This window comes from Paroedura picta, chromosome 2 (assembly GCF_049243985.1).
Source record: "Paroedura picta isolate Pp20150507F chromosome 2, Ppicta_v3.0, whole genome shotgun sequence".
Lineage (NCBI taxonomy): Eukaryota > Metazoa > Chordata > Lepidosauria > Squamata > Gekkonidae > Paroedura > Paroedura picta.
This window is the reverse complement of record NC_135370.1, coordinates 131,781,273-131,798,694: the sequence shown is the minus strand read 5'-3', so window position 1 is coordinate 131,798,694 and position 17,422 is coordinate 131,781,273. Positions and strand designations below refer to the sequence as shown.

Genomic DNA, 17,422 nt, shown 5'->3' with positions numbered 1-17,422 from the left:
ATTCATGGATCTGACGTTCCAGATTCCTATGGAATAAAAGTCTTTACAGCATCGGACTTTTCGCCACCAGTTCCCTCCACAACTGAGCGTCCTTTCGGCTTTGGCTCCATTCATTCTGGTGCTACTCGTACTAGCCGTCTGCTCATCCCCAGTAGCATATTGGACACCTTCCGACATGAGGGGCTCATCTTCTGGCATCATATCATTTTTCCTTTTGGAACTGTCCATAGAGTTTTCATGGCAAAGATACTGGAGTGGTTTGCCATTTCCTTCTCCAGTGGATCACCTTATGTCAGAGCTCTCAGCTATGACCTGTCTGTCTTGGGTGGCCCTGCACGACATAGCTCATAGCTTCACTGAGCTATGCAAGCCCCCTTGCCACGACAGGGCAGCGATCCTTGAAGGCAAGCTGGACGTGGTCAAACAAGAGATTACAAGAATGAACATCGCCATTTTAGGAATTAGTGAACTAAAATGGACAGGAATGGGTGAATTTAATTCAGATGACCATCAGGTATACTACTGTGGGCAAGAATCTCTCAGAAGAAATGGAGTAGCCTTCATAATCAATAAGAGTAGGAAAAGCAGTCTTGGGATACAGTCCCCAAAATGATAGAATGATCTTAGTTCAACATCACAATAATCCAGGTCTATGCCCCAACCTATGCTGCTAAAGAGGATGAAGTTGTCCAATTCTATGAAGCCCTACAACACCTTCTTGAAGCAAACACCAAAAAATGATGTACTTATCATCATGGGGGATTGGAATGCTGAAATAGGAAGCCAAAAGATTACCGGGATAACAGGCAAGTTTAGCCTTGGAGTACAAAATTAAGCAGGGCAAAGGCTGGTAGAATTTTGTCAAGAGAATACAATGGTCATAGCAAACACTCTTTTCCAACAACCCAAGAGACGACTCTACACATGGACAACAACAGACAGTCAACACAGAAATCAGATTGACTATGTGCTCTGCAGCCAAAGATGGAGAAGTTCTATACAGGCAGTAAAAACAAGACCAGGAGCCGATTGTGGTTCAGATCATCAGCTTCTTGTTGCAAAATTTAGGCTCAAATTGAAGAAAGTAAGGAAAAGCACTAGGCCACTCAGGTATGAACTAAATCATATCCCTAACGAATATACAGTAGAGGTGACAAATAGATGTAAGGAATTAGATCTGAAAGACAGAGTGCCTGAAGAACTATGGACAGAGGTTCGCAACATTGTACAAGAGGTAGCAACTAAAACCATCCCAAAGAAAAAGAAATGCAAGAAAGCAAAATGGCTGTCTGAGGAAGCTTTACTAATTGCTGAGGAGAGAAGGGAAGTGAAAGGCAAGGAAGAAAGAGAAAGATACATCCAACTGAATGCTGAATTCCAGAGACAAGCTAAAAGAGATAAGAATGCCTTCTTAAATGAACAGTGCAAACAAACAGAAGAAAACAATAGAATAGAGAGGACCAGAGATCTCTTCAAAAAATTGGAGATATGAAGAGAACATTTCATGCAAAGATGGGTATGATAACGGACCAAAATGGTAGGGACCTATCAGAAGCAGAAGAGATTTTAAAAAGGTGGCAAAATTATATAGAAGAACTATACAAGAGCAAGCTTAATATCCCTGATAACCATGAGGGGGTAGTCAGTGACCTGGAGCTAGACATCCTGGAATGTGAAGTCAAATGGGCCTTAGGAAATCTGAGCAACAATAAAGCTAGTGGAGGTGACAGCATTCCACTTGAACTATTCAAAATCTTAAAAGACAATGCAGTAAAAGTGCTACACTCAATATGCCAGCAAATTTGGAAAACTCAACAGTGATTCTAAACCGGTCAGTCCTAGAGTAGATCAGCTCTTTAGAAGGCCAGATCCTGAAGATGAAACTCAAATACTTTGGCCACCTCGTGAGAAGGAAGGACTCCCTGGAGAAGAGCCTAACACTGGGAGCGATTGAGGGCAAAAGAAGAAGGGAATGACAGAGAATGAGGTGGCTGGATGGAGTCACTGAAGCACTGAAGTTGGTACAAACTTAAATGGACTTCGAGGAATGGTGTAGGACAGGAAGACCTGGAGGATCATTGTCCATGGGGTCACGATGGGTCGGACATGACTTTGCACCTAACAACACTTGCTAAACTATGACCGTTTCTGCACAGTGGTGGAAAATGCATGCTGCCTCCTGGTTACAAATATACGATTGTAAACCATGAGTTTGGCCTCTTCCTGACAGGAGACACCTCCTTTGCTATCCTGCCATCTCATTGTGTCTTTTCCATTCCCAACAAGTCAGTGGAGAAGACAGAAGTGTGGACAAGCCCCACTACTTGGGTTGTCTATCAATGCAAGCCACCAATCCCGCCACAGCAGTCATTTTGGGGACTCAAACTCCCTTCCCTCTCAAGTCCTGAAATTAATTTGTCCTTTAAAACAGTGGTCTGCAACCTTTTTTAGGCTGCGGACCGGTGGTGGGGGGGAGGGCGATCCGGCAAGTCAGCGCATGTGCATTTGCGCCATGCGCGGCTGCAGACACACATGCGTGGCAATTTAACGCGCACACGCATGTGTGAAACTGCTGCATATGCACGCATGCGTGAAACTGCAGCGCATGCACACATGGGAGAAACTGCCGCACATGCACGTCTGCGGCCGCACATGGCGCAAACGCGCATTCATGGACCTGCCACACATGCATGTTTGCGCCGGTGGCTGCGCTTCCCTCCCCCTCCTCCTGCAAAAAGAAGCTTGCCGGGCTGCAAGCTAATTGGCCACTTTGGCAGCCGAGTTGCTTACGGCCTGGGAAGTTTCTCACTGCGGGGGGGGGGGGCGGGGAGAGGGAGCCGCGGCCCAGTGGATGGGGACCACTGCTTTAAAACATACACTTCTATGTTGCTAAGGGATCATGCCACAATAATAAAACATTTTTCAAGATTTCTTTACGGGATTCTTTATATATTGTCTCAATTTATGTTCAGGTAGATTTCTGGTACGCTGACTATGGTAATTGGACCCCGATGATTGCGTGTTCACAATAAAGATTAACAATACAGAACATGGACACCATGCTAATAGGGAGAGGTCTGCTTCATCACACGTCCCCCTCCTTTCCCTGTTCATGCCCTACCACCAGAAAACAAAAACATGACTGTGTTTTAGATAGGGTTGCTGCCAGCTCCCCTTATGACTGCGCAAACTGAAGAGGACATGACAGTACATTTCATTTCCACCAATAAACGGGCTCATCACTTTGCGGTCTCAAAGCACTGCAGATCTTGTTATTTTTTAAAAATTAGCGATCCAGAAATGGAGATGGGAAGGTGGGTGTGAAGGTGAAGTAACTCATTGTATAGTTCTTATTTCCCTCCCTTCCTCACATTCAATTAACTCTGGAGAAGTTTTGAGTAGGGTTATTTACTCAGCTTTAAGCTTTATTTACTGCTATAAAAAACTTAAACTAGGAGCTATGGGGAAAGTATTGCTCTCAACCTTTTTCATAAGCAAGGTAATAGCAGTGGTTTTGTATGTAGGCATAACTGGATACAAAGTTCCAGAATAAATTGTTCTGTAACAAATTTTACCTATATAACTACAAGAGGCTTTTCAGGAATTAGCTATTTTCACCTCAGAAGCATTCCTTTCTGTATGAGAATTTCTTATACTAATTACCGGAAGAGAGGATTGCACTTGTATTACTTGGCTATTAGTCTATATTTTGACTGTTGCTGGGACTATTTTAAATGGTTATTACATGTACTTTTCCCTAAGGGTCTGAAGTTTCCCTGAGGGAGAAGCACCCTCGCCTCAGAAGCATTCCTTTCTGTGAAACAATCTGTTCCACTTAAGATTTCTGGTAAGGGCTTGGAAGAGGAGTGTGTCTCATGGCTTAAGTGCCACTCAGCTTAACACCCATGCAGGGTGGCTGTCCCACTCCTGAGTGCCTCCTCCTCTAACCAGCTTGCCTACCTGTCCAGTGGTCAGCCAATCACCTTCCATCCTGACCACCCCCTCCTCCTTCCACTTCCCTCTTATGCTTGGAGCTGCCCCTGCCGGTAAGTTCCCTAACAGCTGCCTGCAGCCTTTCCAAGTCCTGGGGAGAGGGGGAGACTGTCAGCAGAGTTCTTCCACTCCACCCCTCTATCTAATTAGCGCCTGTTGTATTCCTGAATGCAATGGGCTTGGCCCCTAGTATACTAATAATTTAGGGATACCAGAAGCTCCTTTAAAGAGCAGAAGACACCCCATCACGGATCACAGCTGCCATTTGGTGCATCTTTCAAGGGGCTGGCTAGATACCAGTCAGAAAGCCTGAGTCTTGGGTGTGCTCAAATACAACAGGCCTGATTTGTTCCATGTCTTTAAACCAGGGGTAGTCAAACTGCGGCCCTCCAGATGGACTACAATTCCCATGAGCCTCTGCCAGAAAACGCTGGCGTTTGCTGGCAGAGGTTCATGGGAATTGTAGTCCATGGACATCTGGCGGGCCGCAGTTTGACTACCCCTGCTTTAAGCAGTCTTTAAGGAGCAATGGGACAGATACTTATCCTGGATGCTTTAGGCCAGGGGTAGTCAAACTGCGACCCTCCAGATGTCCATGGACTACAATTCCCATGAGCCCCTGCCAGCATTCGCGTTGAGCAGGGGCTGGACTAGATGGTTGCCAGAGAAAAGAAAGGGGGGATTGTGAGGAGGGGAAAATGAGATGCCCCTGAAAGTTCTTGTGGGTCCTCCAGTTGTCAAAGTATAAAAACAATTACAGTACCATTCTGCTGACAGGACTATAATATGACAAGTAATCCAAGTATAATGTACGCATTTTTAGTATTAAGCCTGCTACCAAAGCACAGTCATTACAATGACACATTTAAGAACTTTTCTACAGGGTGAGCATTTGGTGGGAGGAGGAACCCGTTTTTCTGCTTTGAGAGGTCTCCTTTGCACAGTTCTGACTGGCCAGCGTTGGTGCCAGCTACGATGCCTTCCCCTTTCTCAAAGAAACTACATGCTGCTAATTGACTAGCCGTAAGTATCACTTCCTGGCTCATGTGTAATTCACTGGGTTTGTTTTATTGCAGAACCAAGAGTTTCCAGTTTTCCTCCTGTCTGTCCGAATAATAAAAGCCATCAATATCACTTCTAGAGATTCACGTGAGTTGTGAATGTGCTTCATTTACTACTGATTCCAAATATACTTGAAGGGCAATGAAAGTTAAGTGCTCCCTATTTTGTGTTATTTCCAGCTGGGTCTAATATGAAACTATCATATTTCAGTTGTGCCTGAATGTTTTTGACAAATAAACATGGCTATTTCATTTTCCCCGCTAGATAAAAATAGCAATGCAGAAGTAATAGTTCGAAATCTTGGATTGGTTAAGTGCCGGCAAATATGAAAACATTTGCTGGCAAATGAGAGTTGGTGTTTTGTTTTAATTTTGTTGCCTGAGGAATTTCCAGTGTTTCAAGCTCTTTGAATTTGTTACAAATAGAAATTGACATTATCTTAACTATACGTAGTGAAAATGTTTCCCAATGATTTATAGTAGCGTTGCATGCTTTGGCGCGGTTCAGCCGCCTCGGCGATCACCAAAGGCGATCACCGGTGCGGAGAGGAGGGGCCACAACAGTGGCGGCTCTGCGCTCTGCATGTGTCTGCCAGCTGGTGCACCGCTGCCCCTGCCACCACCCCTCCTCTCCATGGCGCTGGCCTCCTACGTGTCACTTCCGTGATCACCGAGGTGGCTGAACTGTGCTGAAGCGCAGAACAGAGGCCTCCTTAGGATGCTATAGAAACTGTTTCTCTGTGCTGTAACCACATACCTCTGGAGAGTATGGAACCATTTCTGCATGAGTCATCCTCGGCTCACCCTCTCTTTGTTCGTGGGGTTTATTCATGCTTCCTGATGACGTTGCCTCTCTCCCATGGCTTTCCTGGGGCTGGTGTGACCCTGCCTGCCTGTTCCCCTGCAATAAGGGAATGCAGATAAATCTGCAGGCCCTTTCTTATCATGACAGGCAATGAACAGCAGGTCACAGCAGGGATGTCAGGAAGGGAAAACTTGGGATGTCCCTTTCCCCACCCTCCCAACTACCTACCCACCTCTGAGAGTGACTTCCATCCTCCCCCCCACCCTTTTTTTCAAAGGACTTTTTCCAAATCTCGCATCTGCTGGTCAGCAAGGAAGCTGTGCTGCACAGGCTATCTTGTACATTTTTTAAAGGCTGGAACTGTATGGAAACTCAGTTCCAGTGTAATGAAATTACACCCAGTCCAATTCATGTATGCATTGCTTGAATCATGCTTAGGTGGAGGGGTGGCTGGAACTGAGGGGAAGAGATTCTTTCTTTCTTTCTTTCTTTCTTTCTTTCTTTCTTTCTTTCTTTCTTTCTTTCTTTCTTTCTTTCTTTCTTTCTTTCTTTCTTTCTTTCTTTCTCTCTCTCTCTCTCTCTCTCTCTCTCTCTCTCTCCCCTCCTGACCATGTGGGTGTGAGCCAAGGCAGAGAGGGTTGCCTCACTGCTTTTTCCTTCACACTGCTGTGCTGTTCAGAGCCACGCTGTGGAACTGAGGAAAAGTGGCAAGGTGCCCCACTGCTTTCCCCCTCATCCCTCTGTGCTGCTTGCACCAGCTAAGCCCGTGCCATTCTCTGCCATCTTCCCTACCACTTTTTCCTTCACTCCACTGTGCTGCTCCATTTGGAGCCATCCTGCAGAGCCAAGGAAAAGTGGCTGTTTCCTCCCTCACCTTGCTGTGCTGCACTGATTACAAATCGAGCTCCCCTGCAAAGGAGGGGGGAAGACATGAAAATAATGCTTGGCTAACTTTAAATCATTTTATGTTGTCACAGCTCTGCATTGCTATGTAGATCTCACATTTTTTTGTTAAAATTACTTTTCTATGCTTTTTTTGTCAGGGGTTGGGGGGCACTAGGGTACCCTGAAAGGCTATTGGTGCCTGAATAGGGTGATTGGTGCACTGAAAGTTGATTCTGAAGGTGATTGGTACACTTAAAGGCTGGTGCCATGTCACCATGACTGACAAGCCAAAATGGGGGGGGGGGGAGGGGAGCAGTTTGTCCTGACTTCCATTCAACCATCTGACATATCAAGAAGCAAAAACAGGGGACAAGACTGGGGAATAAAGCAAGAGGAGACTCTTGTCAGCAAGACAGAAACCATGTGGTAAGTGGACACAGATCTATAACCAAGAAGCCCGTTTGGTGAGTGGTTAGGAGTGCAGACTTCTAATCTGGCATGCTGGGTTCAATTCTGCACTCCCCCACATGCAGCCAGCTGGGTGACCTTGGGCTCACCACAGCACTGATAAAGCTGTTCTGACCGAGTAGTGATATCAGGGCTCTCTCAGCCTCACCCACCCCACAGGGAGTCTGTTCTGAGGAGAGGAATGGGAAGGCGACTGTAAGCCGCTTTGAGCCTCCTTCAGGTAGAGACAAGTGGCATATAAGAAGCAGCGTGCCTTGACCACCTCCATGCAGAAATGGTCTGGGAATAAATATGTGACTATTACATTCCAAAATGCACATAGTGTTGCTTACCTGGGTCTTTCTCATTCATTCAAGACTGTTCTTAGGTAGCACTTCATGCCCACTCTTTTCTACTTGTAGATACTATATTGCCTAGGATGGGACAGCTTTGAGGATCTTTCTCACCTTATGGTTTCCTCCCTTTCTAAGATAGGGAAGATTGAGTGGGAAAGATAAATGGAGTAGTTCTGCTCCACAGAGCTCTGGTTTCAAGAATGCCTTGTGTGTGAGGAGACTTCATTTTTTCTGATTTTATCAGCTTAGGATCTTTGCCTGTTGGACTGAAGAGAGTATCAATTGCATTTAGCTATAGTAGTACAAATAATTCAGACACCATTAAGACAAGAAACAAAAAACAAAAGGGGGGAAAAATACCTGGAACTGCAACTATAAAAACCCAACTGATGACAGTCAGGACCTTCAAAGGTTTAATGTTTGTATTAATGTTAAAATTATATAACTTTTATTCTGCACAATTTTAAAAAACCTTAAGAACATATATACAGCCCATAGGCTATTGTAAAACAGTGTGCTATGCATCATATGAACTGATGCATTTTGGCCCTTATAGGGCCTTCTTCAAAGGTCTGGTTTTAACACACACCAGTTCATTACACATATGAGATATGTATACCAGCCAATAAAAGCTCTGAAGTAAGAGCCTGTAAAAGATAGAAATACTGTAATTCTAAACAATCCAAGCTAATACATAACAGAAGAAATTACAAAATCATAAAACTTACTTTAAAGTACCAGTGTCAATGAATGAAGATGTCTATTTATCAGTCATTAGCTAGATGGCCATCTGATGGAGAGGCTGATTCTGTGAAGGCAAAGGGGTGGCAGGTTACAGTAGATGAGCAATTGGGATATGAGTGTCCTGCATAGTGCAGGGGGTTGGACTAGATGACCCATGAGATCCCTTCCAACTCTATTATTCTATGATTCTGTGATTCTAAAAATGGCATAGTTCGCATTACAACGGGACCGCAAAATGATGTGCCCTCAGTACAAATAAAATGTTCTCTTCATTGTGCATGGTAATATTGGTATTGGGCAGCTAAAACACATTCCTGTTTGTGTTTTCTTGTTGCCTGCCTCTCAACGGAGGCTCAGATCATGATGGTAGCACGGCTGGCATTCTACCACCTTCGCTAAGCCAATCTACTAGTGCCCTACTTGGTCCTGGAACACCTAGCCACAGTGATCCATGTGATGGTCACCTCTAGACTGGACTTCTGCAGCTCACTGTATGCAGGCCTGCCCTTGACTTAGATTCTGAAACTGCAATTGGTCCAGAACGCAGCTGCCAGGGTCCTCACAGCAACACCTCAGAGATCCCACATTCAACCCAATCCTCTAGCACCTGTGCTGGCTTCCAGTCAAATTCTGGATCAGGCCTAAGGTTTGGTTATCATCTTTAAGGCCACACACCTCAAAGATCCTTACATTCCACCCACATTTTTGGTGGTCCCTAGCCCCAAGGAAGCCCACATGACCACAAGCAGAGCTTCAAGCAGGAACAAGCTCCCAGAGGAGATCAGGGCCCTGACGGAACTTGAACAGTTTCGCAGGGCCTGAAAAAGGGAGCTCCTCTGCCAGACATTTGGTTGAGGTCAACCCGAACCACTGCTTCTCATTGCCTCCTTGAGCCTTCCTCCTACAACCATCACTGCAGACTCACCCATCCCATTGAGTGATCAGTATGTGTTGACTTATTCTTCTCCCCAGTGTTCTATTGTTCCATAATGTTGCTATTGTTATTATTGTATTATTATAAACTGAGTTATTTTTATTATTCCTGTTTGATGTAAACCTCCCTGAGCCTTTGGGGAGAGTGATGTATACATATAATAAACAAATAATAAATAAATAGGGAAAGGGGGGGGGGCGTGTGATATAGCAGCCAACTCCCTATTAACTTGACATCCATGCTCTGTGCTTTAAATCTTTATTGTGAACACACAAACATAGAAATTCATTTGCTATGGCCAGCCTATCATAAATCTACCCAAACATAAAGAGAGACCATTATGCAAAGTATCCTGAAAAGGTATCTAAGGAAATGTTTTATTGTTGTTGTGAGATCCCATAGCAATGCGGAAGTGAAAGTTTATTCTTTTCTTTTTTTTAAAGAAACCTGTTTTACTGCTGTGGCATTTTCCCCTCGTGTATTTTTAAAAATTAATTTAGGGACTCGGGGGCACAAAAGTTTGAGTCCCTCCCAAAAATGCTATGAAGGGGTTGGTGGCTTGCGTTGATTGGCAACCTGAGGAGTGGGGAGAGAAGTGTGGGTTGTCCACACTTTATGCTTTTCTGCCATCTCATTGGGAAGGGAAAAGCTACAACGAGGCAGCAGGATAATGTGGGAGGAGTATCCTGTGCGGTTTCCTATTTTGCATTTGCAAGCAGGAGGGGACGTGCGTTTTATGCCTCCATGCAGAAATGGTCAGAGAAAACAGCTACAGCATTTTGTACTTACACTCACATCCAGTTAATCTCTTAATTTAAGCCTGCTGGTTCCAAAGTCCCACAAATGAATATCCAAAAGGTCTTTCTTCTCTTTAGGGCAGATATCAGATGTTCCTTGGACACTGTAATCTTCTCATTGCCATAAAACCAAAGATCTTTCATGGTTTGTTGAGTCGCTCTAAAGTGTTGGACCACTGGCGCTGAGGCTCAATAATTTCTGAGATTGCTTAGAAAAAAAAAGAGTTGGTTCTTACATGCCGCTTTCTCTACCCGAAGGGGTCTCAAAGCGGCTTACATTTGCCTTCCCTTTTCTCTCCCCACAACAGACACCCTGTGATATAGGTGAGGCTGAGAGAGCCCCGATATCACTGCCCGGTCAGAACAGCTTTATCAATGCTGTGGCGAGCCCACATGCATGGCTGCATGTGGGGGAGTGCAGAATCAAGTCCGGCCCACGAGATTAGAAGTTTGCACTCATAACCACTACACCAAGCTCAAGGATACGTACTCTTAAAGGTCTATATACTTATATTTGCTTTCCACTAAATATATAACACCAGATGTAGCACAAGTTATATACTGAATGATAAAGAAAGTCATCCTACTTGTAGATTTCCTAGAGGCATCTGGTTGTGAACAAAACACTGAACCCAACAGACCCCTGGTCTGATACAGCCTGGCTCATGTTCTTACATTCATGCAGCATCATGCTGCCTGACAGAAGGGAGTAACAATGGGGAGAAGGGGAAAAACACTCAGGTGATTGGACTACTCATGCGTGGGAGTAGCATGGGATTATTTCTTGGGGAGATGACTTCCAAACCATTGAATCTTTATTTTCTCCAGCATGTGCATTGAATCTCAGGCTTCAGTTCTCTTGTAAAATCTAGTTCCATCCTCAGGGTAAACCAAATCACTGGTAACTGAGGCACAAATTCTCCATTCTTATGTCACTTGTAATGCAATTCCTCAGTGAAAGGAGAAGCATATGAGGTGTTTGAGATTCCACAGAGACTGCAAAAATATATTGCTTCAGGAGATCAAAAGTTCACACCATCAGGCATGGACCTGCCTATCCAGGTAGTTTTGATCATGCAAAACATTTATGCAAAACTGTTGACTATCACCAGCTACTGTAATCAGCTTGATTGTACTTTGGAGTAGGTCAAAGTGTTTCTAGTCCATAGAATCATGTTGTAAGGGACATTATAAATAAATAAGTAAAACTGTGTTATAGTGAAGGTGAGAGTGATATTCTTAATTGATTTTTTGGTTTTAATTGTTTGCCTGCTGGTCAGGCCTTTGAAAGCAGCCTTAAACACTGGGGTTGGCAACATATCACTATTTTAACAAATTAAAATTAACAAACAGGCTCTTTCATTTCCTGCTACAGTTTCTGCATCTGATTGCTACGTGACCTTGAGTCTGCCAACAGCAACTCAAGAGAAATTTAGAACCCAAACCATCAAAAACTCTGACAGTCCAGTCTGGAATGAGACCTTCTACTATAGAATTCAACCTGAGATCAAGGTAAAGTTATATAATTGAGTCCTTCACTTTTCTGGAAGGCCAGTTATGCCATAGAGCCTTTAACAAGTCGGACCAAGGTAGATAACATAAGCTGCTTCATTTAGTAATTTTCAAGAGAAGGATATTTAAAATGTTAGAATTCCATCTACAAACAGCCATGCACTATGTAAGTAATTTTGTGCACAGATACACATACCAGAGGCAGACAGAGAGGGGAAGATAAGACTACAGATTGTATCTACAGAGGAGGAGAGAGAGTGATAAATATGTTATATATCTAATAGGATTTTTTCCAAAATTAATTTTGTATGAATTTTTTCCTAGATTTTGGAGTTCTAAATTACCTAATCTTTTTCCTGAATTGAACTGTAATTGTAAACATTCCTCATTGTCTTTTTTTTTGTTTCCAAATGTTGTACAGAACATTGTGCATGATAAGTTTCCCGCATCTTTCTGTTCCTTCAGTTCATATGCATCTTCTCCCTCTCCTTGCTACAACTGTTTACTGGCATTTGATTAAAAATGTCACAAGCCCCCCCCAAACCAATATGACTGTATATGTGGCTTTTATTTCAAGTGTCTGGGACTTTTCAGTTTGGCAAAGAGACCACTAAGGGGGGGGGGGGAGACATGACAATAGTTTATAAAATTATACATGGGGTAGAGAGAGTTGACAAAGATAAGTTTTTCTCCCTCTCCCATAACACACTAAACCTGTGAATCCCAGAGCCGGGAGGCGTGGGGAAGGCATTGGACTCTATGCCCTGTTGTTGACCCTCCAGAGGAACTGGTGGGCCATCGTGACCATTTCCACACTAGCAATACCACTTGGATTTGCATTTTTAAAGGTCTGACTTTTCCATCAAGTTTCACATTAAAACCTACTTTCCAGGCATAATGGATGATTTAGAAATTCCCAGTTACAGTGGTTACATTTTTCAAGGTGGAATCTAATTCAGGGTTTCCCAATGGAGAAATGGGCATTTGGATTCCCCACCCCATAGCTACCATTTTGAGTCATTTATGCATGTTCCTTTCCACATCACTATTCCTCCCTCCGTCCTCCCTCCCTCTGTTCCAAAAATCTGTTCCAAAACAGGAGTGATCACATTATAATATGGTGACCAGATATCTGGCCCTGCAAGGCGGGATGTGTCACTGCGGCGGCAGCAGGCGGGCCCTCCCTCCCTCTCTCCCCCCAACGCTTAGAAGGGCGGCGGCACGCAGTGGTGGCAGGGGGCCCTTCCTCCTCCCTCCCTCCCCCTCCCTCCCTGACTTGCCTAAGGGCGGCAGCGGCCAGGGTCAAGGGAAGACTCAAGGTCTGGTCCTGGAGGAGACAGGGAGGCCTGGAGGAAAAGGCCGCCTGGAGGAAAAGGGGGCAGCAGAGCTGGTGGGGAAGCCCCACCGCGGAGCCCGGGTGCCTGCGCAGGGGCCTCCTGAGACCAGGCGCCTGCACAGGGGCCTTCTGAGCCCGGGCTGTCTAGTGGGCTGCCTGCTGCACGGGCAATATATATATATATATATATATATATATATATATATATATATATATATATATATATATATATATATATATATATATATATATATATATATATATATATATATATATATATCATAGAATCATAGAATCAGAGCTGGATGGGGCCATACAGGCCATCTAGTCCAAACCCCTGCTCAACGCAGGATTAGCCCTAAGCATCCTAAAGCATCCAAGAAAAGTGTGTATCCAACCTTTGCTTGAAGACTTCCAGTGAGGGGGAGCTCACCACCTCCTTAGGCAGCCTATTCCACTGCTGAACTACTCTGACTGTGAAAAACTTTTTCCTGATATCTAGCCTATATCGTTGTACTTGAAGTTTAAACCCATTACTGTGTGTCCTCTCCTCTGCAGCCAGCAGAAACAGCATCCTGCCCTCCTCCAAGTGACAACCTTTCAAATACTTAAAGAGGGCTATCATGTCCCCTCTCAACCTCCTTTTCTCCAGGCTGAACATTCCCAAGTCCCTCAACCTATCTTCATAGGGCTTGGTCCCTTGGCCCCAGATCATCTTCGTCACTCTCCTCTGTACCCTTTCAATTTTATCTACATCCTTCTTGAAGTGAGGCCTCCAGAACTGCACACAGTACTCCAGGTGTGGTCTGACCAGTGCCGTATACAATGGGACTATGACATCTTGTGATTTTGATGTGATGCCTCTGTTGATACAGCCCAAAATGGCATTTGCCTTTTTTACCGCTGCATCACACTGCCTGCTCATGTTTAGTTTACAATCCACAAGTACCCCAAGGTCTCATTCACACACAGTGCTACCTAGAAGCGTATCCCCCATCCAGTAGGCATGCTTTTCATTTTTCTGACCCAGATGCAGAACTTTACACTTATCTTTATTAAATTGCATCTTGTTCTCATTTGCCCATTTTTCCATTGTGTTCAGATCTCGTTGAACTCTGTCTCTATCTTCCGGAGTATTTGCCAGTCCTCCCAATTTGGTGTCATCTGCAAACTTGATGAGTAGTCCCTCCACCCCCTCATCTAGATCATTAATAAATATGTTAAAAATATATATTTTAAAACCGCCCGTGGCGCCATGGGCGCCACGGACTAAATAAAGCACTAAGGCCTTGGGGGGAGGATAAAAACTCGGGATAAAAACTCCGGGATAAAAACTAGGGATAAAAAAAAGCGGCTCCTGATTCGCTCCTCTGAGTGTCAATCTTGGACCAATCCTGGACCAAGGAGGCAATGGGGAGGCGCCTCCCCATTGCCTCCTTGGCCACCATTGCCTCACCATTGAGATGGCCGCCCTCGAACCTCACCCGCCGGTAAGCTCCCCTTGCCGCTCTTCTGTCTTTCGGGAGGGTGGGGGGGCGGAAGCCGCCCTTCTGTCGGCCCCGGAAGCGGGGGGGCGGGAGCCGGCCTTCTGTGGGTCCCGGCAGCAGCCTCGCCCGGCGAGCCCACTCCCGGGGCTGACAGAACGCCGTGGGAGCCTTTGGGGAGGGTGGGGGCGGGAGCCGGCCTTCTGTGGGCCCCACCCCCCTTTTCTCTTCGGCTTCTGCCGGGGCCGAGCTCTCCCTCACAGCCGTGAGGGAGATCTCCGCCCCGACAGAAGCCTCCTTTCCCCACCCCCCTTTTCCCTCCGGCTTCCGCCGGAGCCAAGCTCTCTCTCGCGGCCGCGAGGGAGATCACCGCCCCGACAGAAGCCTCCTTTCCCCACCCCCCTTTTCCCTCCGGCTTCTGCCGGGGCCGAGCTCTCCCTCGCAGCCGCAAGGGAGATCTTTGCCCCGACAGAAGCCTCCTTTCCCCATCCCCCTTTTCCCTCCGGCTTCCGCCGGAGCCAAGCTCTCTCTCGCGGCCGCGAGGGAGATCACCGCCCCGACAGAAGCCTCCTTTCCCCACCCCCCTTTTCTCTTCGGCTTCTGCCGGGGCCGAGCTCTCCCTCGCAGCCGTGAGGGAGATCACCGCCCCGACAGAAGCCTCCTTTCCCCACCCCCCTTTTCCCTCCGGCTTCTGCCGGGGCCGAGCTCTACCTCGCAGCCGCAAGGGAGATCTCTGCCCCGACATAAGCCTCCTTTCTCCATCCCCCTTTTCCCTCCGGCTTCCGCCGGAGCCAAGCTCTCTCTCGCGGCCGCGAGGGAGATCACCGCCCCGACAGAAGCCTCCTTTCCCCACCCCCCTTTTCTCTTCGGCTTCTGCCGGGGCCGAGCTCTCCCTCGCAGCCGTGAGGGAGATCTCCGCCCCGACAGAAGCCTCCTTTCCCCACCCCCCTTTTCCCTCCAGCTTCTTCAAGGGCCAAGCTCTCCCTCGCAGTCGCGAGGGAGATCTCCGCCCCGACAGAAGCCTCCTTTCCCCACCCCCCTTTTCTCTCCGGCTTCTGCCGGGGACGGGCTCTCCCCCCCAGCCCATCTAGCGCCCATTTTATTTAAAATTAAAATGGGCTTTAAATCTAGTATATATATATATATATATATATATATATATATATATATATATATATATATACATATATATATATATATATATATATATATATATATATATATATATATATATATAGGGAATGCCGTGGGACACGGAGCATATGCCCCAAATGCGGGACTGCCCTGCCAAAGGCGGGAAAGATGGTCAGCTTACATTACAATGTTGTTTCTTGCTTGTTACACTGCAGCAGCAGCATTTGTTAAAAAAAAAACATCCAGTATACTTGAGGGGAGGGGGAAGACAATCAAGGGCACAGAATGGTGGGATCAAGGAGTGTAATGAAAAGAAAAATGCAAGCAGGCATCATTTTGGAAAAAAAGTTTTGGAAAAGGAGAAGAGAGCATAGCATCCTGGGAGGCTGCCTCCTTCCAACTCCCCATGCGGAAAACATATTATGAATTTTAGCCTGGGAAATGAGGGAAGGAAAGCCCAATTGCAGAAAGGAAAGTGCCACCTTGCAGCATCCAACGGAAATCCAAAGTGAGGCTAAAACAAGGTATGTCTCAAATGCTGTCTGTGTGAGACAGCATGCTGCACTATGTGGACTACTGGTCTGATCCAGCAGGGTTCTTCTTATGTTCTTATGGATTACCATCTCAGTTGAAAGGACAATAAAATTCTTACATTCTTTCCCCTTTGTCCCAGAACATCATAAGGTTGGAGCTGTGTGATGATGATCCATTCAGCAAAGATGATTCAATATTTATTGTTTATTTTGACGTAACAAGAGTCCAGCCTGGAGATACAGTCCTGGAATTGTTCTGCTTCAGACCAGAGGTAAGAGCTAAAAAATTAACAGAAAATTGAGAATACCTGCTTCAACTGGCTCAAAATGTGTCACCTAGCCTGCTAAGATATATAACTTTCAGGGATAACGTCTTGCTAGTTTTATAACCTTTCCACTTGCTAGTTATCTGCCTCTGAGCATCATTCTAACAATATACTAACAATAAAGCTGTACACAGTATGAGACCAGGGTACATTTTTATGCCCCCATTGTTTTTGTGTTATCATCATTAATTGTTTTTTTTTTGTGTTTTAGTTTTTGTTGTCGTTTGTCATGTTGTGAATGGCTTCAGAGAAATTTTGGATAGAGCAATGAGACATAAGTATTTCAAATGCATGTTGCTTTTCATGCAGCATTCTCAAATAGGAACAAATATACATCATTTTCTGCATTAAGATAAATAGATACTATATTCTGAGTGCTACATTTTGGTCTAGTTTTTCCTTCATTCCAAATAATATTTGATTCCTTCTAACAGGAATTTGTGGGAATATTTTACAATTTCAGTTCAACATAAACAATTGCTATTGATTTCAATAGATGTAGTTGCCACTAAAATTTTACCCTTTACTTTCACTGCAGAGATTTTCTGTGACATTTTCTGGGCTTGTACTGCAGTCTCCCATGCAAATTTAAAGCCCCCCACCATACCATCCTTCCTCTTTGAAGGTTTTTTTTTTAAATCACTGGGGAGCCAAAAATGGGAGCCTCTGCCCATAGTCTGAAGCAGTTCTGCTTTCTCATTCTCCTGCTACCCAGAACTGGCATTTCAGACCCCTCTGCTTCACCAGCCTGGTAAACTTTCACAGAAGCCCCCACCCCCCATGGTCACTGATCAGAGGTAGAGCTTTGTAGTCAGTATTTGCAGAAGGCTATGGAAGAAATGCCATGCATACCACAGGGTCATTTTTACTAATTCACAATGCAATGCAATGCAGTTGGCTCAGTTGCCAGGGCAAATGGCATGTTCACGGGATCGTTGACAAAGGCAGGTGCTTGAACTCCCATTGGAAGATGAGTGACTGTGGGCAGAAAAGAGGAGGAGACCAAATACTCGCTAATACTTATGCATCAGAAAAAGACCATCCTCAGTTCCAAAACACAAGAAAAGTGTCCATA

The 17,422-nt window shown here is 45.3% G+C and overlaps 1 protein-coding gene across 1 annotated transcript in view; it reads left to right on the top strand.

Annotated features, from left to right (window-relative positions):
* The window catches only part of LOC143830361 (cytosolic phospholipase A2 beta-like), a 64,613-nt gene that overhangs the window by 12,932 nt on the left and 34,259 nt on the right, over positions 1 to 17,422 (top strand). The window contains exons 2-4 of the mRNA XM_077322783.1: positions 5,070 to 5,142; positions 11,398 to 11,534; positions 16,162 to 16,293. Of these exons, the coding sequence (XP_077178898.1) occupies positions 5,070 to 5,142; positions 11,398 to 11,534; positions 16,162 to 16,293 (342 nt within the window). The remainder of the gene's footprint in view (positions 1 to 5,069; positions 5,143 to 11,397; positions 11,535 to 16,161; positions 16,294 to 17,422) is intronic.